We start from the raw sequence: 24,481 nt of genomic DNA, 5'->3' as shown, positions 1-24,481 counted from the left end.
TTAGAACATCCACAATGACTCAGTAACTAGCTATATTTTTTTTCTGCAAGTCAGTGTTCGATAAAGAGTTAAAATAAATTTAATCGTCGACTTCATACCCGTCATTAAAACAAATATATTTTATAATACTAAATATTGCACGACTCTAAAGTAATCGATAGCCGCTACAATTTGTCGGCTTATTTTATTACTTCTTCGCTATTGATTAATTATTTTTATTAATTTGTATTCTGAATTCAACTTTAAAGTCGATTACTAATGATAGAGATGGGTGGTTGTTTGATAAAGCAGCTCGCAACATGCGTTTTTAAACTGCTTATAAAAAGGGGGGTTCTCAATTTACGCCAAAGGTTTCATTTATTAAGCGGTTTGGATTTTTCTTTTAAGAATGAACTTCCAAATTTGTCCCATAGATATGTTTCATTTTGGGTCAGTAATTTGATGATTAAGTTTACATAACCAGAATAATTGTGTCACTAAGTAAACTAAATTGCGAATATTGCTGTCTTGTTCCTGCACCGACTCAAAACTTGCTAACCAATATATTATACTTAGGTAATGTTGTTATTTTTTGTTTTTTAGTAGTTTTTGAAGGCAATTTGTGTTAGAGTTTTAATTCTATATAAATGCCCTTATAGTATTTACGGTAAAAATATACAGTAGGTACAGGGCTGATATTGTCATTTTAGATTTGCTTTTTTAAACCTTATTTAAAGGGCTTTGTCATGTACAACTTGGCGACTATTATTCTAGTTGCTTGACCGGACCGATTCGTCAAACCGAAAACCGGCGTAGTGACAGTTTTGCTGTTCAATTTTATTAACTCCGTAATTTTACTTTTGTTTCATACAAAGTGACCCTACTGCACGTAATGGTAAGTAGAGTGGGGTCCATTAGAATGACAGACGAGATATGATTACCCCTCGGCAGTCGACACAGTTATACCGACCTGTTGAAACCGCATCACAGGCTGATTACGGAACGCGACACTCACGTGGGTCACTATGGCGGGTTTTAACATCTTGTATACGGCGGTCACTATCGGAGCGAATATAAATTATATCCTACTAACAAAACTAAAAACTCCTCAGTGCTTGACCAATTCCTATCCCTTTAAAATCGGCAAGCACTATATCTCTAGCATTTTGGGTGTTAAACAATAACATTGCTTACATAACATCAATAACCAACCGCTCATTACCTACTTAGCCATAGCGTACCCAAACCGGGATATGCACGAAGCAATAAAAGCACTTTTTTGGGCAGTGTTTAACCCTACAACTCAGTTAATTATAACTAGTATTTAGGTTAGCCAGTAGGTCGGGTGGCTGACCTTCATAGGCGTTAAAGATGTATGTAGGTTGAATACTTGCGCAATGTATTATATTTTAATGGTAATAAGGTGTCCATATTTATTTCGTTCATTTTAGTAAATTAGTCATGATTGTAGATGGTAATGAGCCGTTAAAGTCGCGGGTCTAATTCCTGATCGATTTTTTTTTTTAATTTACATACTATATTTGCTTAATGGTTCGGTGTAAAATGTAGTCTCCAGTAGTTGACACTCTTTACAGAAATTTATTATTATAAACATATGGATATATTTCCGAATGTAAAATTTCATTATTTATGACAGTCATGTAAGGGTAAAAAAAACAAGTTATAAGGAAAAGGACGTTATTTTATTCCACAACAATCATTTTGTACTTAAAACTATATAAAGTAAAAATGCATTGAACAAGCCACCGCAACAAAATATACGACAAAATATGACACGGCGTTTCTGACATAATACACAACTCTATCACATTATTTATTAATTGAAAATTAAAACAATCACATGTGTAAAACCTATGTGCTTACTTCCATTAACTCGATAATTCGAGAATTAAAAAAAAACTGTCAATCATATTTTAAGACATTCAAATTCGGAATACCAAATGTCACTTTGACAATTCTTATTGGCTAACGCACAAAAACAGCTGAGGCCGAAAGCGACATGTTCTTATTAATAGCACATACATATTAGCGGCTAACGACTTCTATTAGTTATTTGTTAAATATTATTTAAAGTTTATCAAAAATTAGGTGCTTATGCAAATATAACCTCCAAGGACTTCCCATACACAATAATATTCAGAAGTTTAAATTACAAATATCTTTATAGCATTGTCATGCGTTCTTAATGCAAACTAAAGATTCTATGTTTCGAAAAGGCCAATTGCATATTACTGCTTGACAACAATAATTTATAACAGCTGATCATTTACATAAAATCTTTGTTACATACAAATGATCTCGATGTTTTATAACTTCCGTACATTGATATCATTTGATAATGTTTCGTATATGACAATAATTAGTGATAATATTATTGTTACCTATTCTTAAATTTATCCATATGTACTTCAAAGCAACAGAATGATTAAATTGCATTCAAAGAAAACCAGAGGAAATTTATGACCCACTAGCAATAATTAAACAGACTTGCCGATACCAAAATATCAATGTTCGATACAGGAAATGTGTGGTTTTTCATAGTAAGTTTATTATATTAATATCATTTGCATTGAAGGTGAAGGAAAACTTCGTGATGAATAAGAAAAACCTAAGAAACTACAATAATATGAACAGCAAGTCAAATTTACCAAGCCTTTATATCCGAGAAACAAATAGTATAATTCCTTGGTCGAAGAATGGAATCCAACGAGTCAATTTAATACACCATTGATTTTAGTATAAATTATATTTTAAAACCCAAATCAGATAATTAACAAACGGTATTCAAATAGAACGAAATTAATACCATAATATGATCATACTAATGCGCCAGATTATGACATAGCACATATATAAATTAATTCAGACTAATCAACCATTAATATGGATATTAAACCTAATGTCGGTCCATTAGTACAGCTTACAATGCAAAATTAAAACTGATTATCAAAGTATCTAGCAAATAAGATATCACATTATTTTAAATATGTTACAGATTTATCAAAATTTGCATTATAATTTGAAAGAAATCGAAGCATTCATTTACGTATATTCTATAACACGTATGTCCATATAAACTATTTGTTCAAAATCTGAACTAAAATGGCAACCAAAACGTCACTGTTATAACCTATTTATTGACTTGAACAACAAATAATTTCCCTTTTTTGACTTATATTTTTTTTCAAATCCAGGTTTACACTTAAACTCGAGTTTTTATATCATGAGCGCCACACCGTACACAACCACAAGCTGTCAATATTGATCATACTAAAGTCAGTTTGAATGGATTGCAGTTCAATTCAGTTAAAAACAGTGAATGTTCGGAACGCCAAATCTAGTAAGTAATACATATATATCGATGAAAGCATTACTATTAGTCATAAAACAATTCACATTAAAGACCGTTAGATGTATGAAAAATAACTGTAAATTGACATCATTGACTTCACACACACAAGCAGTTGATTTGCATACTTGTGTGTACTAGACATAAGATTACATTGTTACATGTACTCAATCGTCTATGCAATGAACATCACAAAAAACTTCAACTAAACGAACATTACGGAAGGATGATAGGCAAAAGATAAGCGACGAATAGTGATAATGATTTTAGTGAATGATCCTTACTGACGTTAACGAGTTAATCAGCAATGGTTTGGCATTAACTTTTCTGCGCGCTCTTAACATATTTGATAAAATTTATCGCGTAACAAGACCGTGAATTGAAAAAAACAATCCATAGAATTTATTTAAGAAAATCCAAATCAACCACTGACCGACAGTTTATTCAAGAAACCTAAAAAAACAGCTAAAGTACAAAAGTTAGCCATATCAGAAGTCTTATAAACGCTGAAGAAGGAAAAAACAAAAGCCATAAGAGCTGTCACAGTTACTGTTCTTCTACATGAAGATATTGGTTTCTAAAATAAATAATAAAGAAGAACAAATCACTATCACGCACGTCAAAAACGCCGCTCCACGTCGACCTGACGTCGGTACACGACGTTAGCACAAGTTATATGCCACACACCGCCAACTAGCGTTTTGGCAACACTCTACATCAGATACTGGGAAAGAGCATAAATATTAAAACAGCAACATCCTTCATAACTCGAAAGTTATAAAGAAAACAGCTGAATCTTGATGGAAATCACCCAGTTTCCTGACATGACCGATAGAGACTCAAATTGAATTTGTACTCAAAATTAGGACAAGCACACGTATCATAAATATTAATAAATTAGCTAATCTCATGCTAGCGAAAGATTTCGCTATAAACATATTAAAAAGGTCTTCAATTATAAATAGCTAATAACATCAGCTACAACAATAAAATTAATTACAATATTTAAATCATTTTAATTTATTATTATCCTACTAGGTAATATAAGTATAAATATAACACAAACATAAATAAAAAATAGTACCATAAACCAATAGCACACTCTTAGTCATTAATTGTAAATAATTTGTAATGTTATACAATCTAGAATCGATAATATAATCTTTGCCGAACCTATCAAAATTTCATGAGGAATCATATCATTGAGATACTTACGAGCTAAATCTAGCAAATTATAACAAGACAATCATGTATTACTTTGAATGGAGATACGTCGTTCACGCGAGCAATTGGCAATATCAGTTAGATAACTAAACACTTCATCATCATGAATAGGCAAAATTAGCACGCAAAACAATTTATATCACAAAATACAATATTACTAAGACCATTATAAATATATGGGTATACTTGCACACTTGTCATTAACGACATTTTATAACCTCTTCGCAGAATCAGGTCGACATGTCGAGGAATAAAAAAAATTGATTTACATTAAATTGTATTGGATGCAAGTAAAGGTGTAAATTAAAAAAAGTCTGCATTCCAATTCTGAATTCACTATAAAAGACTTTGCCTGCCTTTACAAATGGCATGGGCTTAAGTCTTCCTCTACCAGTAAAAAACCTTTCAACCTTCAATCAAGATGGCCTCGTACATTTTTTTCCTAAATTGTTTATACTCTTATTCGCTAAACATATAAAAAAATTCTTCCATGGTTTACATTTTTACGTACCAACTTATGGCAACTATTATGCTAGTATATTTGGACATTTTTAATTGTTTTCTAAATATAGTTGTATGGTAGTCTTGTAGTAGTTTTTGAAACACAATTGATAAGGTAAATAATATTGAGTTTTTTATGTGAAGATATGTCTAAAATATTCCAATAAAAGGTAATAAATAAGGTTGAGCTTTTAGGAATACAATTTCTATATTGACGTTCACATCGCACTTTCCTCCCAATATGACCTTCATAGTGTTCGAAGCAGTTTCTATTAGTATTTTTAAATTGTTAAATTATTCATCTTGTGTTTACGTATATTCTATAAAGTTTATTGACATGTTAAGTTATATAACATAGCATATTACTAAATTTCTTGCAGTCACGACCTGGTTCTGGACTTCAAACCTCAGGTCATCAACTTGACCAATTATATGCATACGTTACACATTTGCCGTGGTAACAGTTTTATTTTCTTAACGGATTTCATATTATTCTCATGAAATATGACTTAATATCTGATTCAAGCACTAGGAAAGTCGTCACAGAAACTTGAAATACATCAGCACTATACAATCCATTTGCACTGTAAAACCCTAACAATCCTATTATTGCACCTTTTTCTTATCCTTCTTGGGAATGAACAATGCTACAGACTTCTGCAGTAGCTCTGTGAATATCAGGGTCCCTACAAAGACCAGCAGGGTCCCGATCCAATGGCCGAGGGTAAACGGATTCCTAAAATACATAATCGAGAATAGTAAGGAGACGAACTTCCTCAGAGTAACAGTAAGAGTAACTGTGAGGGAGGCGCATTCCGTAGTCAAGACGTAAACAGCGCTGATGCACAGACCCTGGGTTAGGACATAGAGAGTCAGAAATAGGACTTGTTTTGGGATAGCAAAGCCCAAAAACTCCACCAATGGCGTCTCCGTTGCCAACTTTACATGGCCAACCAAGTTTGTAGTCGTCGGCAGCCAAAATATCAAAGGCATTAAGTGGGTGTAGTACAGAGCTTCCCAAGGATGCTTCCCATGCTTCGAATACAATGACTCTTGGAATATCCCCATCCTGGCCGACACGAAGAGGGCGAAGGTGAGGATAGCAATGCCAAGACACCACCACAGCCAATCGATGAACTTAAGCCTTTCTTCCTCTGCAGCATCTTCGTGAGTCTCTCTCGGAGCCTTGACGTCACCGCTCGATTGAATAGTGCAAATAGCAATGCCGGCTGATATCATGAACACAGCCAAGTATTTCAAGGGTGGGTAGGATTTCTTAAGGATCCAGACACCCATAGCCATGTTCGCCATCAATGAACCGGCTCTGAAGATCATGTGTAAAGGCATGGAGATATTGAAGTCGAAGGCATAATTGTTGGCCACGCTGCTTGTCCAGAAAAACCCGACTAGTAGAAGATATTGTTTGAAAGGTATGTTTCGCTTGGCGGTACCGAATTTACCGACCGTACAGAAGCCAATCGTTGCTATGAATAAGAATTGCAGGAACGTCGCCAAATTTCCCGCGCCCGGGTCTTCCTTCACTACTAATTCTAAAAACACTACGTTGGAACAACATCCAACGAAGACCATCGTAATACCCAGCGCCGCTTTGATATTCATTTTTCTATCTGAAAAGAAAAAGGAATCGTTTAAAAAAAATAAAAAAGAGATTCCGATACCGGGAATCGAACCCGAGCCTCCTGGGTGAGAGCCAGGTATCCTAGCCACTAGACCATATCGGATGTTGTTATATTATGCCAAATTATGCATCTTGTCATGCTGTTTAATATTATGAAATACTAATAGTTTAAATATTATTTTATCATGTGTTACATGACTGGATAAAGAACAAAGTTTAGTGAATTTATTGACAATAAAAACGATAAAAGTCTGCAATAAATTCAGACATGCGCAAACTAATCAATTCGGAAAGGTTATAAGATTCTCAGTCGAAACCAACAGCTTCATACTTTCAAATGTGTGTAAATAAATAGGAAAGAAATAATACTCACCTTATATTTGGCACAATCCGCGTAAAACACTCTAATACACGATAATTATCGCATTATTTACACGAACCACAAACACACGTTTAGCCCGGTTGACAACTGCGGCGCTAGTGTGTGCGTAATCAAATACGATTGTAGTTGTGACCGTGGCCTCGAATGCATGTACGCATGCGCAGACCCGCCGTGCAGGCAAAACAGTTCGGTTCCGTGTTGCGGCGCTCTTTAAAAATAGATGGCGCTATTATTAATTATGACCGAAGAGGTATTCATTACGAAGGTTTATTTCATTAAGCTTCTGTAAATTATTACAGTTGAAAGAGCAAAGCGAGGGTTTTCTTTATGAATGCAATCAATAATTTTAATTACAGCGGTTATTATGTTAATATAATATCAGAAGAAGGTCATAAATTAATACTTCGACATTTCTAGTTAGGGTTTTATAATGTCGTGTACGTAAGCAGTTCGTGGTCTATCTCCGGACCTCAAGAGGTGATAAAAAAGATTTATACGATTTCATTACCATAAAACCGATAAGTTAGATATAGACAAGATCTGAGCGCCGTTTGAATTCCCAAGCCGAGACGAGGGGAGAAATGGCAAAAACAAAGGAGTCATTGAATAAATTTCGGGAGAATAATGTTTTTATAACTTTTTATGGTTTCCTTATGATATTTTATGATTTTATCTTTTACAAAAACGTTTTTGCGTTTCATTCGGTGAATCAAAGCTAGCTGTTTGGTCGAGTGCGCTATTAATGCATGATCGATTAAAAAAACCTGTTGATTTGATTTCCATGATGCGATTATAATTAGTTTTGAAATATGAATGTGTCGATTCAAACGATATGACGATTTTATCAAGAAAACCATGCATATTAAACCCTTCGTAATTTCATGTCGTGTTACAAATCAGAAAATCTAAATATATGTATCAAAGTTAAATATCTCTATCATGCCCACTGTTGGGCAGGGACCAATCCGTTTTAATGAAAGGGTTTGGATTGTAATAACTGCTATACTCAGGTACGGTGATTCAACATTGCTTAAAAAAAGAGTATAACAAGTAAAGGAGCTAGATTAACGGAATATGTTTTGTAGATCATCAAAAGGAAGTTATACTATAATGAATCTTATATACACCTTCAGTTTTACCTGTCAATATGACTTTACTAGACTTGGGCCGAAATAATAAACCGTGAAATTAGAAGTTAGTCCATTGAAATGTTACATTTTTTAGGCCTTACCTTGCGTTTTTTAGAGGACGCAATTTTATTTTTTTGAAGTGTAGGGGGGGTAATAGCAGGCAGATGTTCTTTTGTTCCCTAATGGTCCCTTGGGTATTTGGGTATTAATGAGAGTACAAAAAAAGTATTATGAACCTTATAAACACACGTTCTGATGACGTTGCAATGGACATTGCTTAACATTGAATTTCTTAACATTTTCGCTTATAACTTTTTTATTTATAGTTCTACGACAAAAAGTTACTGGACCAAAGTTGTAGAGAATTTAATTTGCGACAAAAAATGTTGATACATATTTTTTGTCAGATAAATAGTTTAAGAGATACATCGTTAAAACCATTTCAACCCCTATTTTCAAGATGGCGGCCGTGGGACAAGGGTGGCGACCCCATAAACTTGGTTTTAGCTTTACAATGACCCCCCCTACACTTCAAAAAAATAAAATTGCGTCCTCTAAAAAACGCAACCCCAAATGTAACTTTTCAATGGACTAAGTAGATTATAAGGTATTTAACTATTAAATAAATCAAGCTCAAGCTGTCAAAAGAACTTATTCCCAAATGAGTTGACGCTGCCACATAAACAAAATCCGTTACAAATTAAATCTATACTATTATATAAAGCTGAAGAGTTTTTTTTTTTTTTTTTGATTGTTTGTTTGAACGCGCTAATCTCAGGAACTGCCGGTCCAAACTGAAAAATTCTTTTTGCGTTGGATAGCCCTTTGTTCGTGGAGTGCTATAGGCTATATATCATCACGCTATACCCAATAGGAGCGGAGCAGTAATGTCTTATCTCAGAAACTACCGGTTCGAACTGAAAAATTCTTTTTGTGTTGGATAGCCCTTTGTTCGTGGAGTGCCATAGGCTATATATCATCACGCTATACCCAATAGGAGCGGAGCAGTAATGTCTTATCTCAGGAACTACCGGTTCGAACTGAAAAATTCTTTTTGTGTTGGATAGCCCTTTGTTCGTGGAGTGCCATAGGCTATATATCATCACGCTATACCTAATAGGAGCGGAGCAGTATTGTCTTATCTCAGGAACTACCGGTTCGAAGTGAAAAATTCTTTTTGTGTTGGATAGCCCTTTGTTTGTGGAGTGCTATAGGCTATATATCATCACGCTATACCCAATAGGAGCGGAGCAGTAATGGCTAAACTCAGGAACTACCGGTCCCAACAGAAAAATTATTTTTGCGTTGGATAGCCTTTTGTTCGTGGAGTGCTATAGGCTATATATCATCACGCTATACCCAATAGGGAGCGGAGCAGTAATGGCTAATCTCAGAAACTACCGATTCAAACTGAAAAATTCTTTTTGTGTTGAATAGTCCTTTGTTTGTGGAGTGCTCAAAGTTATATATCATCACGCTATGGCCAATAGGAGCGGAGCAGTAATGTCTCATCTCAGGAACTACCGGTTTCAACTGAAAAATTCGTTTTGTGTTGGATAGCCCTTTATTTGTGGAGCGCTATAGGCTATATATCATCACGCTATGATCAATAGGAGCGAAGCAGTAATGGCTAATCTCAGGAACTACTGGTTTGAACTGAAAAAATCTTTTTGTGTTGGATAGCCCTTTGTTCCTGGAGTGCTATAGGCTATATATCATCACGCTATGACCAATAGGAGCGGAACAGTAATGAAACATGTTGCAAATCGAGGAAAAATTACTAGTTTTGAGAGCTTCCGTTGCGTGCGCTGCGTAAACGGTTAAAGTTATGCAACAATGATGTATGACGGGATTGTTCCTCTTAAAAAGTTCTAAAAAATATATTATAAAACAAAGTCCTCCGCTGCATCTGTCTGAACGTGTTAAACTCAAAAACTACCCAACGTATTAAGATGAAATTTGGTATGGAGACAGTTTGAGACCCTGGGAAGAACATAGGCTCCCGGGAAACTACTACTTTTATAACGGAAAACTTTAGCCTGAAAAACTTTATAACGCGGGCGGAGCCGCGGGCAAAAGCTAGTGAATATTAAAATTGGTTTATTTATTAACTACTATCTTATGCCTAGGTTTGACAGCGTCTTAGCTATACTTGAGAGCGCAAATAAGTTGCATTCTTTAAACCGGTCCTACGCCATAAAAAATCGCCATACCACCCGTTTTAACCGCACATCTTCGAATTCCGTTTTTTAAAGTTAGCCCAGTTGCATCATTGCATAACATTTGAGCTGTAGCATGGTAATTGAATTATTCCGGACCGACGCCTGCACTAACAACCTTACGGCGACGGCGGACGATTTAACGAGTGCCGTCGAACGTGAACCAAATGTGGAAGAGTCGGATTAGGCACCTGAATTTCTGTTGAGGATATTTTTAGAGGAATTAGCTTTGAGAGCCTTTATTCTGTTAGGGGTAGAGACTACCCTGTATAAACGAGGAATGATTTACTGTGGCGGTACACGTGATATAAACAACGATGTAAGATGTAATGCATTTTACGACTGCCTCGTAATTGTACACGGTACGAGTGCGACTACCACGCTGCGGTACTAGGTTCGAATACCGGGTCGAGCCAAAATAATTGATTGGGCTTTTTTTTTCTTAAAAATTATTCAGTCACAGCTCGGAGTCAAGGAGCTGGCGGTGTGCCTCGGATAGCACGTAAAGCCATTGGAACTGTTCCTGATCTCTCTACGATGATGTCGGATTGCCGTCTTACCGGACTAACAGTGTGAAGGAACAGAGAGTGCACCTGTGTATTGCACACACACTTGTGCAATATAAAATCTCGTGCGTATTTGCCTGATCTCCATTGAGATTGGCCGCCGTTTCCTAAATTCGGTTAGGAAGGAATCAAGAATCATATAAAAAAACAAAGGGCTTAAAATATATTCCATGTCCCAACCATGACTAGGACAAACTAGGAAGCATATCCACTCTCTATAGAGTAGAAACCGTCTCGCACTCGCAACACTTCTGAAACTCCAGCAAGCTAGGATCAACAGAAGCTAGAAAAACTTTTGACTACACTAATCTGTCTTAGCTCGCATCAAATATTAATTTTCTACTTCCCTCTAAGCAAAGCGTGTATCATATTAATGAATATGAACTCTACTCCTTGTGAAGGGCCAGGAAGGTGTTTACTCTAATGGAAAAGTATTTACTAGCGTGTCCATAGGTGGAGTCCTGCTTTTTTATGTTTAATAATATCAGCCCTGTATTATATACTTGCCCACTGCTAAGCACGGGCCTCCTCTACTACTAAGAGGGATTAGGCCTTAGTCCACCACGCTAGTCTAGTGCGGTTTGGTAGACTTCACACATCCTCGAAAATTTCTAATAGAAAACTTCTCAGATGTGCAGGTTTCCTCACGATGTTTTCCTTGACCGTTAAAGAAAAACAATAAATTCACAAAGAATACACACATGTTTTTTTTTAGAAAAGTCAGAGGTATGTGCCCTTGGTATTTGAACCTGCGGACATTCGTCTTGGCAGTCCGTTCCACACCCAACTAGGCTATCGCCGCTTCTTTTTTTAAGTTTGTATGTTTTGATTGACTATCCAGAGAATAGAACTAAAAATCCTAATTTATAAATGCGTTTACTTTATTAGTGTATTTTTGGAGCCTTAAATATATAATAATAGAAATTATTTTACATTATAAATTGGTTTGATAATCTCTTGATATAAAAAACTAGATTTATATACGTAAATGTAGAGAAATAAGCTTAGTTATGTCATCTATTATAAAATATGTTTCAACACCTACGAATAAATAATTTGATTCGACAACCGAGTCCAGAACCTCACGATTCACAAATTAAATACTCTGAATTGTGAGCGCTTCGATTGTCCTGGGTAACAGCAAAACCATTAAGAACTTTTACTGCCTGGCACTGCATAATTCTAGCAAACTTTTCTCTTTGATTGCATACTTCACGATCAATATAGTCATCTTCCGATAAAAAAAATCGCTTGCATTTTGAATATGGAACACAATAAAAAAGTTACCAAAATCGAACTCAAAATTTTCTTTATTCAAATATTGTTTAACAAACTCCTTTGAATCGTTATATATCTATCATTGCTTCGAAACGTATTATCGCTGTGAAAAAGAAACGGAAACTCCTTCAACAATACGATCAGTCAAAGATCAAAATTACGGTTTTACGTTATGAAATTCAGAAACCCCAAACTCTTAATTTTAGCCAAACAGTCCATTTTAGTTATTCATTGTAAGTGCATGAGCAGTAGGCGATAATCAAATTTATATTTCTTTGTTTGGCGAGGTAATAGGCTGTTATTATGTCCCTCGCTGCAACTTAACGTTACATAATAACTAGGTGCAAACGTTTAGAGGTTATTAAAATATATTGTTTGAAAAGTTTACTCGGTTTTGATCGTGGTTCAAACCGCAATTCCTGTTCCGAAATAAAGTAATCAATTAAAATAAAACTATTTTGCGGATTTAACGCGTTCACGGGGCGGACCACGAAGGGTGCAAAGTCTTCGAAATGTTGAGAGAAAACTTTAATATAAAAACCGCGGTAAAGTCCGCAAAATAGTTTTATTTTAATGTCTAACATTCGCGTAAACATAAATCATTAGACAAATTTCTTATTATATTTACTGGGGCGTTGCTACCTCAGGGCGAGTCGAAGCAGTTCACCGTGCCCCTAAGCACAGGGCCCGCCTAGACGCTGCCTAGAACCTAAACATCAAAACATCAAAGGTTATATGCCACCACTGATCGTTACACACTAGGCCTTCTCCTTTTTTATTTATTTTGCACTCTATATACAAATGGATATCGGCGGACTTATTGCCAAGGCATCCTTTTTCAGACAGTAAAGTCTCATTTTTTATACCTCAGCCTTTATTTACCGCTACATAGCGTTATACAAACAAAACTTGTACAACCTTTTCCTAAACCGTGTTTAGTAAACCTAAATTAATCTATATACATAGATATATATGTACTACGTACTAGATTTGGCGGTCCGAATATAAACTGTGTTCAACTGAATTGAACTGCAATCCATTCAAACTGACTTTAGTATGATCAATATAGACAGCTTGTGGTTGTGTACGGCGCTCATAACATAAGAAACTCGAGTCTAAGTGTAAATCTGAATGTGAATAAAAAAATATTCACATCTTGGTCAAATAGATAAAATTATTTGTTGTTCAAGTGAATAAATAGGTTATAACAGGACGTTTTGGTTGCCATTTTAGTTCAGATTTTGAACAAATACATGGACGTTCATGTCTATAGAATATGCGTCAATGTTATAGAAGTTACGTGACGTTAATCATAATCCAAACTGTCCTAAACTACTTTCGGTATAAAAGCGTCAGTATATCAAAACACATTAAGCCGATACAGAGCCGATTTCTTCAACATCACTGCCCTTAATAAACCGCCCCTAATCGCCACGTACATCGATCATAACCACCCACCTAAAAACTTTACTTACGCAACGTGTTGCCTTTTTACTATCTGAGACGTTCCTACATAAATCAATTTATAAAAAAATCTAAAAATAGTTTTTGCCTTTTATTTAGGTTTTTAAGGATTATTTTTGTTTTCTATAATACAAGTATGCTTGAAAAATATTATTGGGTGTGGAGGTACTTCACCGTAATTTTATTAGAAACGAATAATTTTGAGAAGTGTGTAAGTTTATTTCCTCTTTATTAAATCTGTTTATAAGAATTTTTGAAGGTATATTAAATAAGATTTGGGAGGTTATATTACCTACATCTAAATAGCTCGCCCCTATAGCCAGCACCCTACAAAAAATTCCAATCACCATAATTAAAAAAAATACAGCGATTTTAAATTTCTATATTTTCCAAATTTTCATTTCTATTGCTCTTGAACTAATTACAAACTAATCAACATTTCATCAACCTAACATTTCAACTATACTTAACAAACATACTAAATACTCAATAAACTTGTAGATAGAGAGGCAAACGCAAATACCATTACAATTTACAACGCTAAACGTTATCGTCCTCGATAAACCTAAAATGTAGCAGAGAGAAAGCAAACTAATGCTGATACAAACGTCATCGGATCACAATGTGAATGTGGTCCAAAACTCGTGACCTAATTACTAACGGAGGGAACAATGCTACGACTGTGCAACTAAAAATATGAAGACAGTTGCAAACACCCAGAAATTACGCTAAGAATAAGAATGGCGGAATATTAATCAGTTGCACTGTTTTGTGTAGTGTTTTTATTACTCGGTTGTCGTTAGACGTAGCGAAGTATAGATTATCCTGCTAACTGCAACTCCTGTTAGACGGAACGTTTTATAAAATCGAACCCTGAAGCTTGACGGGTTTCTGCATAGTATATTAAACCCGTAATTAAAATAATTAAATAGCAGAGAGTAGGAATATTGCAAGGGTGGAAGAAGTAACGAAGTTCATATAACCCGATTCCTATCGACTTCTCTTTATGTATAATTTATGTAGAATCTAATTATCATTAGATCGATTTGCAAACCGCATTTATGCATATTAGTACTTATATGTTAAGTCTGGTTCCCTTTGGGAAAATTTCACCTTTCGCCACTAGTAGGAAATACAATGTGATACAACAGCGAGCAACGACAAACCTTATTGAAAGTCACGAGACTCTTGGTAAAACTCAGGCCTATACCGTGCATACGATCTCTTCCTCATCGGATACAAAATACATGTTATGTTTTCGCGTAGATAATTCTAAATGTAGAGCATTAAATTAACTTAGAATACCTTTAACATCGTTTTATCTATATCTATATATCTATATCTATACTTATAATAAATCTGTAGAGAGGTCAATTCTGTACATGAAATATATTTCCAAAATAACTATCAGGGGGTGATTAGGGATCGATACTGATGCCAAAAATGCAATTAGTAAAATTTTTGTCTGTCTGTCTGTCTGTCTGTCTGTATAACCGTTATAGAAACAAAAACTACTCGACGGATTTTAACGAAACTTGGTACAATTATTTGTCATACTCCTGTGCTGGTTATAGTATACTTTTCATCACGCTACAATTAATAGGAGCAGAGCAGTGAAGGGAAATGTTGGGAAAACGGGAGAAGTTACTCCATTTTTTAAGCTTCCGTCGCGTGTGCAACCTTAATGGTTAAAGCTACACAGAAATCATGTATGACGGAAATGTTTTCCTTAAAATTATGTAAAAAATATCCCACGACAGCATATGTCTATCTTTTATGGTTGACTCACAATAACACGTGTAACTCCCGATAGCTTAGCAGTTCGAAGCTTTCTCATTATATTTGTCTACTCTTACGTTTATAACACTCTCAGTCATCCCTAATTAAAAAAGTTAACATTATTAAATATTCCATAAAAAGAATCATAGAAATCGGTATAGAAACACCAAAGTTATACATGAAATACGCTAATAATAAGCCATCATGCGTGAATACTGAATCATGCTATAAGGATTATTTTTGTATATATATAAGGTCGCGAACGCACAGGCAGGCGGCTTGCTTGGCACCTAGAGGCTAGCGAATCACCTAGCGAGTAGCTTCGTAAAACGAACATTCTCGAACGTTCGCGACCGGCTCCATTTTTGAAGTCCGAAATTCACGCGGGCGAAGCTGCGAGCGGAAGCTAGTTTAAAATATATTTAACATCGTTTAATTGACTGTAAACCCAGTGAGATCCTAGTTCAAAATACAAAAAGAATACTGGCACGCATTTCTGTTATTTTACAAAAAAAAAAAGTCTCGAAATCAATGTAATGGCGATAGCACACCATGGGACATAATACCGAAAAATACCAACTATGCGAAGATATAATGTAAGTCGCCTCTATCCAGACCTCACAATATAGCCATATACTAGAGTCGGGAACTAGCCAAATAGTCTAAAACAAACAGAGGCCCGTAACAACCGGCTACATATCTTATGTGACAGCGTTTAGAGCACTCCGCTCATTGTATTGGGGAATGTGCTTTATTGCGAGCCCCTCTCGTGTGGAATTAGATATTTTACTAACATTGTTCTATTGGGGATAGCCTGACAGTACACTGAGAGGTTCGATCTCGCCTTCAAAGCATATGTAGGATTCCAGGTTACGTCATTTGTAATTGTCAAACCGTTTGACGAAGGAAAACACTGAATCGCTTAATTAAGAAAGTGCACCAACATGTTATACGTAAGACCTAATAACTCTGACTAGTTTCATGTGAAATGGAACCAATATCGAACATCCGTTGTGATACTTTTGTAAGCATTGAAAAAATAAGTAGAATATTTAATTATGCTTAAAATTTATGTTTTTTCATTACATTTTAAACCAGAGTCTGTTAATTGATTGTTTTTTGCTGCGTTCACTTATAAGGTGCGCGTCACAATTTTCAACCTTAGTGCGAATCCTAACTGATTTGTATCGAAATAGATCAATAAAGAAATGTTGTAAAATAAATAAATATAAAACAATCCTAAAAATCCGCCTGGAAAAAGCTAATTAACCGAAATTAAAGATTAAGTATTTTTCAAGAGAGATCACAATCATGCCATATCATTTGAAACTCTATCGAATTCAAATTAACGGAATAAGTAAACAGGTTTTGTTTACCTGTAATTACGTTAAGAATTTGATATATTAAATCAGCGTGTTATTCGCGAGCAGAACGCGCGTAACGAGAATCACTTCTGTTAAACCTTTATACTAAATCGCCAGTTAGATAGCTTGGTGGGAAGATACAGGATATATTTCGCACCTGACTAGATAAAGGCCATACTTTCACGTGTCAAAGAGGTGGCCGGCATAACCCTGGCGACCATTTAAGGACTCTACATCTCTCGTTTACCGATATTAGTCCAGGCTATAGTTTCCCTGTTTATAGCGGCGGTAGCCTAGTTTGGAGTGCAAAGAACTGCCAAGACGAATGTCCACAGGTTGAAAACGAAAAGGCACGCACCTCTGACTTTTCTAAAGTTATGTGTAATGTGTGTATTGTGAACTATCGCTTGTTTTGTTAGTGTAGGAAAGACCTAATCCCTCTCAGTAGTACAGTAGGCCCGTGCCCACCAGAGGGACAGTATACAATACACGGCTGATATTAATATTATTTATTATACTTTCTCTGTAATTTTGTCTTGTTAAGAAAATAATCTGGTAAAAAGCGAATATAAAAACCATTAAACGAATTGGTTGTGTAATGATAGTTCAAAAATGAAATAGTAGATAAATTAATTAATTAAATTAATGAATCATTTTACCTACAAATAAAATTATATTAACAGCTGTAATATATATTTAACGCAAATAAACTATCGAATTATTTTAAGCATAACTTCGAAATAACCCACCTGTTGTAAAATGAACGCATTCGATGTATAGAAATATTGGAAATACTTTCATTCTCCGTGACAAAGTTACGAACATAAGGGATGAATTTTCAATCCTCAAATATACTCTCGTCAGTATGGTAAAGGCGCAGGTATCCAATTTGTTTTTCAATATTGAGTTAAATACATATTAGTAATCAGTTAAAAATATGAATCTTACATACAATTTCATCTAGAATGTTCTTTTTTCTTTATAACGGCAGTATAAGTAAACATCAATTAGAACTAAATGAATATAAAACATGTCCAACAATTACCCTGTTTTATTCATGCGGGTGTCTTTCTCCATCTCTTTATAACATATTTTAGCCTATGAATATTTTTATATAACATTCGGTTGAAAAATCGGTTCTAAATATTCTATTATGTTCTAGCTTTTGATAGCATTCGCTAGCAATTCTGTAATAAAAATGATATCAAACTGATACTTAAAAAAAACTCACTGCACCGCCTGTCTTAATTGTCTGGATTTAAGAACCAGGCCGTTCAGAAGAATGATGAGACTCGGATATGAACCCACACCCGTTTACGTTCCCACACCCACTTCAGTAATGTCCATCACATGACCCCGCCCATCCCAAAGCTTTTTAAGTTATTACTTTAATATTTGCTCATACCTTTCGCAGTTTAAAATGTGACCCACAAATCTAGACGCTCAGTGGGCCACGTTAATTACACTGAATCGGTAGAAGAGTTTGTTTGTTGAAATGTTTTTTTATTACGGGCACGGAATATTGATCCCACTGCACCTGATGGTAAGTGGAGTGGGATTCATTAGAATGTCGATTGTGAGAGATGATTATCCCTCAACAGTCGATATAATTATGCCGGCCTATTGCAATCTAATATACACCCAGAACGCGTCACACTTGCGTGCGCCACTGTTTCGGGTTTTAACACCTTGTATATGGTGGTTATTATACAGGCGGATATAAAATATCTCTTGGCACGCTCTCACATAGCAAAGAATCATGTATTTTAATTCCAGAGGTAAGTAGAGGTATTTATTATGTCTGTTGAGAGGCTCCTTCTACTGTGCCTAGCCCGAAAATCGGGCAGTTGTGCGTGATGTTCCAAATAAAATACTACCTGCCCATCTGCTTCCAAAAGCACAAGCTCTTCCTAGAAGAACACAGCCTCTCGGAGTGTAAGCAGAGGTATTCAACACCCATACTTCACCAGCCATGTTAGGGTTTATTTTTATTTCTTTGTATGAAGAGACGAGCATGCCGTTCGACTGATGGTAGGTCATACGACCGCCCATAAACAGTAGAAACACCATCCAATACTAAGAATTACAAAGTATTGTTTAGTATTCCACTGCGCTCGCCATCCTAAGACATTAGATGTTAAGTTTTATTATGTCCAGTAACCATACACGCACAGAAATAGACATTACGGTGGTACGTACCCAGGCGGACTCTCACATATTAGAGACCTACCACCAGTAAATAAGGGTACATATTTTAAGGACACATTCTCGTTATTTCGTTATATAAAATAATTCTATCACAATATCCGTATGCGCTCTTGCACACATTCTGTTTCCAGTTGTTTGCACGCGCCCACGCCCCATAGTCATCTAAGTTAAGCCAGATGGAGCCATTTCGGTTGGAATAGTAGCGAATTAATTGATAACACGTTCTCTATCAAAGTTGGCAATACGACAGCATAATTCTGTTATGCTGCTATGTGTCGTTTTAGATAGTGGTCACGTATGGAATGCAAGGGCACAAAATTGACTACCATTAAAATATAGTTTTATATTTGACTTAACCAAACAAATGCTTTCTATAATGGCTAATAACATAATCTTTACATTATAATGAAAGATTTTTACCAATAGATATTTTTTTTATCTGTCGTCTTATATCTTTAGTGAATTTTATTGCTTTTTTTTGCATCTGTATTATTCTATTTATCACATATGTGATATGTTATTGTGTGTATAATAACATTTGTTTTATTTCTTACAAACTTAAAAAAGAATAAAATCGTTTTTAAACCTGAAATAACATGGAAAATTGACTGGCGGATTTCCAATATACAACACCTTAATCTACTATAAAAAATATATAAATATAATAGATGACTTACTTGCGTTGAGCGGTACTGCGGGCGTGCGCGCGTGGTATGCGCTCGCGCCGCCCGCGTACACGGCGTGCCTCGCGTACCCCGCCACCCTGGCTGTCTGTCGACGGGCCCTCCTACCAACGCCCCCGCATCCTCTCACTTCCCCAACCGACTCAATGATGATGACTCTGGAACAATGAAACATTTTATTAGCACGTGTGTTGATTGGAAGACGGTAGAGTCAATATGAACTAACGACTAGGTATGTGGTTGGTGGCCTTTATTCAGTCTTCACAGACAGACAAAAATATGTTACTATATATAGCATAATTCTAAAAATTATATCGTAGTTCAAAATCTTTGAAGAAATACATAAACTTGTCAACGCCAAACCGATTCCAAAATATGAACATGCTTTTTTATATTCCATGTAAAAATATATTTTTTGTTTACTTATAAAAATCCGATAAAAATATACACAACTTAGCCCCAGTCACTTAGCGAAGAAACTGGCCCAAATTAGTCACCCGAAAATTCTTTTCTTCCCAAAATAGCCGTCTGTATGTCGGGGTGTGGAACAAGCGGCGGCGCTAACGACAAAGGCGGCGAGTAGAAAGAACAAATAACCCGCGTGGGGGCTCGCGCGCTCCGCTCTCATAAAAATTGCACGCCGTGCCCGTAGCACCGTAGCGCCGTAGCCCGTAGGCCTCGCGACTTGTGGCCTACGGGCTACGTTGTCTCTGTACCGTCCGCAAATTATGGTTTAAGAAAATGTTTCCTCGAAGAGATTATTTGTTTCATAATTTTGTTAACTCTAATATGTTGTTCTAAAATTTGTTTAACTAACCTGAAAAAAAAAACATTTTCGTATCTTCTAATTTTATTACAAAATTACGAGGTAAGAACAATTATGTTTTTTTTTAATTATAAACAACTATAACATTTCTAATTTAAAAATGTAAGTAAAGGGTACCAATGTACAAAACTATTCAACATTTAAGCTATCAGTTTGTAATTTACTAAAAGAAATTAAACAGTAAGTAATTAACAATATTTCACAAGGACACTGCTTCCATCCAATAATTTTCAAAACGAAAACATCTCAATTTTTTTCTGTCCGTACTTTGAAATTTTCTCAGCACGCGTGGTAAGATTTCATAGCGGCGGGCCGTATAATAAAATGCATATTAAACAACTGTTTTGTTGGCTGTACGTGATTGGAACGCACATTCCATATTACCGGCTGTATTTATGACCAACCGGTGATTGTGGTACATATTGGGCCCTTTTAGGTTCTTTTGATGGACTCCGTTTAATTTATGTTTGCAGACGGAACCAGGTGTGGGTTTACGTCGGAAATATTTGTAAGGAAAGAGTTATTTGTAATAACTAAGCTGTAGAACAATTTGTCAACATACGTATTGCCTCCTTGCTACAACTTGTGGTCCGTCAAACGTGAAGAAGCAATTAAGCAGACCGACATAACTGTACCGATTTTCCGGACATTTTTATCTCATCCCGGTCGACATGTTTTTGGGTATCTCTTCAATTACGATCAAGTGTAGTGAGACTTTTTTACCTCATCCTCGATAGCAGTAATGTTTTCATAACAATTAGTACCCATGTAAACGATTACGATGATCACCTGATAGCGAATCGTCAGCACCATCTGAGTATATAATAAAAAGAATTGTGGATGCAATGGCAATTAATAATGGCCTTATATTCCCATAATGGTATCCTATGATACGTTGCCATATATTCTACAATGGGAGAAGTTGCTACACAACATTGATAAGGAGAAATAGATGAGAAATGTTATTTAATTATATTAATAATTTCATAAATTGCAATAAATTACCTAAATATTTCTTCCCATCAATTAAATTAACAACCAAATCATGACACACATAAAACACATTATAGCATAATAATCAAAATTCTAATCCAACCATATAATTTGCATAAACTGTCGAACACAACGGAATTAATCTGCTAATCGCTAGTAAACATATCAGCGGTTAAATCGATCGTTTACCATTTAATTATAACGTATTGAATGGCACTGTAGAATTCAATTTGCGTAATAGCAACACCGATGGCTGATGTTTGGCGCTGTGACAGGACAAGGAGTTGGTTCTTCAAAACAATAATTAATGCTAAAGTCCAAATTTCAATATTTTGGAGGTTGAAGTCTCTCGTATTATCTTTTAATTTTTGGATCCAACCCTGTTGAAGTCCTGTTCGTGTAAATTGAACTCAAAGTTATTTACTAAGAAGTCCTTTAACTGTTTATAAGTATCAAAATCTATTCAGCAGGTTTGGAAGTTCGTGAAGTTGTGTCTGAATAAAAGGAATTATAATACTCTGATTATAATGTTTATTTTACATTGCATCAAAATAAAGTAGAGGTCCAATATAAATTCGATCAATTAGTTACTTTTATTTTTTTTATAGTAATTAGTAGTAGTTGATTTATAAAACATAGATTATCAATCAAGAAGATTTACATAATGATTTCCTATGTTTACGCCAACGTTAGAAAATTAAAATAATAGTTTTATTTTAATTTTTATGGATTTCATAGTGGTTGTCATATTATTATTTTCTCCCGTTTTGAAGACTTTTGACCATGACCAAGAAGATTTACGTTGGCCTTTCATACTCTCGTAAAAATACACCCGTATTTTAAATATTCAGATGCTGGCTAAATATGTTAATGAAATATTTCGTAGCGCATATTAATTTCGATAACGCGACGATAAGCGTCACACGTCAGAAGACTACTATTTGCATAAAAAACAGTTTATATATAAACATCACTTGTACACACGCAATGGAGAAAGTTAAGTAGCAAGGCTGTACGTTACTAAAATATTTTTTGTAGTTCATAATTTTGTCTCCCAGTTTTTTAATAAATTAAGTATCACAAAAGGTTACAGTGGAAATGCTCCAAGACGCTTGAGTGAAAAAAACAAATAGACAAAATAAAACAAAACGAAACAATAAAAATTATCAAAAAAAAACCACTACATACATTCTACATTATAAGAACTGCTTATTAAATTTAAGAAAAATGCTTAAGTTGAGTAAAAAAATTACTTAAAAATAAATACACATTTTTTGTAAATGGTGTGACTATTATCGACAAATAAGTTTACAGTGGAGAAGTAGAAAATATATTTCCAACTCCTAATCCTTGTATTTGATTAATTTAGTTGCGGGTTAAACTGATTAGTCTTGTCAGAGACTAGGCAAGCTTCACCGCTCAGTGTCATAAAATACCACCGGCTGATCTTGGCTAACAGGAGGTGTAGTAGTGGGTGTGAGGACGGGATAGTCACGTATAGGTACTGAAACTTTACAATGTATTAAAAATTGTCATTCAAAGGTTAGAGAATACCTCTGCATTAAGTCATTCTTAAACATTATTACGCATACTACAAAGACGAAAGTTTCTAAAAATATTTGGATGTTTATTAGAAGTAAACGCAGAAACAACCGTATGGATTTTTATGAAATTTAGCACACGGATAAAACTTGGCCTGAATTAACATTAATATGAAATTTGAATATTTTAATTTAAATAGTCTCGCGAATCATTCTAGGTAGGATTCGGTGTTCTTTAACAAGAATTTAGGGCTCGTCTAGTCGCAGATAATTATTGATAAGATAATGATTGGAGCCTACTTTCGAGTGTTCAGTAAATTCAGACTTCGTAGAGCGTCAGTGTTTTACGTCAGCTATATGTTCTTTTACTGGGGTCCCTATATTTCTTTTTGTTCGGCCGATATAAGCGAGGTCTCTACTTTGCTGTTATATTAATAATACAAGCCTTGTATTGAATACTGATCTATTGCGTACGGACGTTCTATACTACTGAGAGGAATTAGTCCACTACACTGGCCTAGTGCGGGTTGGCAGACTTCACATACCTTCGTAATCCTTATGGAGAATTTTAACATATATATATTCCCTCAGATTATTATCCTATTACGTTAAAACGATCTAATAATTGACATATACGCGTAACTAAGAAAAGTCAGTGGTGTGCTCACTGGACCTTGGATGGATTTGAACCTGCGACCCTCGTCTCTCATTCCACTACGTATGCCTATCATCTTATAATACGAAATATTACGTTAATAATAGGAAACACAAACGCGCACACACACACATACACAAACATGGCGCCATTTATAATACGATTTATTTTGAAATTCTTTGTCTTATCATTCACCTTGCACTGATAAGACGTGTGGTTTCCGCAGAAATCAAGACCTTATTAAGAACTGTAAAGATAACAATAATTTTGTCTCATTATGACAGATTTAATGTGTGATTATTAAAGAACAACAACTCAATCTATTGATTATCAAGTAATATCTGACAAGTCATTTATCTTTTTAATGTATTTGCGCTATTACAGGGGGGATGGGTTGTGTAATTAATGCAACAGCATTTTTTGTTATATAACGAGATTCCATATAAAAAATATACACACATCACGCCTCTATCTTCGAAGGGGTCGGCAGATCTGCAACGTAAGATTTTTTACGCACACAGTTGTCAAGGAGAGTTTATGGAGCGATACTTGCTTTGGGGAGCGACAGTCGCACCATTTATCTAACTAGACAATAGATTATTGCATAGCAAGAACCTGCCGCTCGCATGCGAAATACTCTCTTTATGTAACTTCGACTTAAATTACGAACTGGTCTCTTG

At 35.2% G+C, this 24,481-nt stretch overlaps 2 protein-coding genes and 1 non-coding gene across 3 annotated transcripts in view; all 3 read right to left on the bottom strand.

Annotated features, from left to right (window-relative positions):
• The window catches only part of LOC115442804 (calmodulin-binding transcription activator 2), a 176,284-nt gene extending 156,340 nt beyond the window's left edge, over window positions 1–19,944 (bottom strand). Inside the window, exon 1 of the mRNA XM_037438504.1 lies at window positions 19,781–19,944. The gene's annotated coding sequence lies outside the window, so the exon portion shown is untranslated. The remainder of the gene's footprint in view (window positions 1–19,780) is intronic.
• LOC115447478 (UDP-xylose and UDP-N-acetylglucosamine transporter) lies at window positions 1,664–7,240 on the bottom strand. The gene is made up of 2 exons (XM_030174520.2): window positions 7,087–7,240; window positions 1,664–6,702 (listed from the first exon to the last, which is right to left on the bottom strand). Exon 2 carries the CDS (start codon window positions 6,692–6,694, stop codon window positions 5,681–5,683), a length of 1,014 nt encoding a protein of 337 aa, XP_030030380.1. The 5' UTR covers window positions 6,695–6,702; window positions 7,087–7,240; the 3' UTR covers window positions 1,664–5,680.
• Window positions 6,745–6,816, bottom strand: Trnae-cuc. The gene has a single exon. It is a non-coding gene; the product is annotated as a tRNA-Glu (tRNA).
• Window positions 19,945–24,481: the final 4,537 nt, after the last annotated feature.

Source organism: Manduca sexta, chromosome 14, assembly GCF_014839805.1.
Source record: "Manduca sexta isolate Smith_Timp_Sample1 chromosome 14, JHU_Msex_v1.0, whole genome shotgun sequence".
NCBI lineage: Eukaryota > Metazoa > Arthropoda > Insecta > Lepidoptera > Sphingidae > Manduca > Manduca sexta.
The sequence above is the reverse complement of the archived record's forward strand: the minus strand, read 5'-3'. Positions and strand labels throughout refer to the sequence as shown.

What these genes read in the sequence shown, in the direction of transcription:
- LOC115447478 (XM_030174520.2), bottom strand. Translation starts at nt 6,694, where the DNA reads ATGAATATCAAAGCGGCGCTGGGTATTACGATGGTCTTCGTTGGATGT.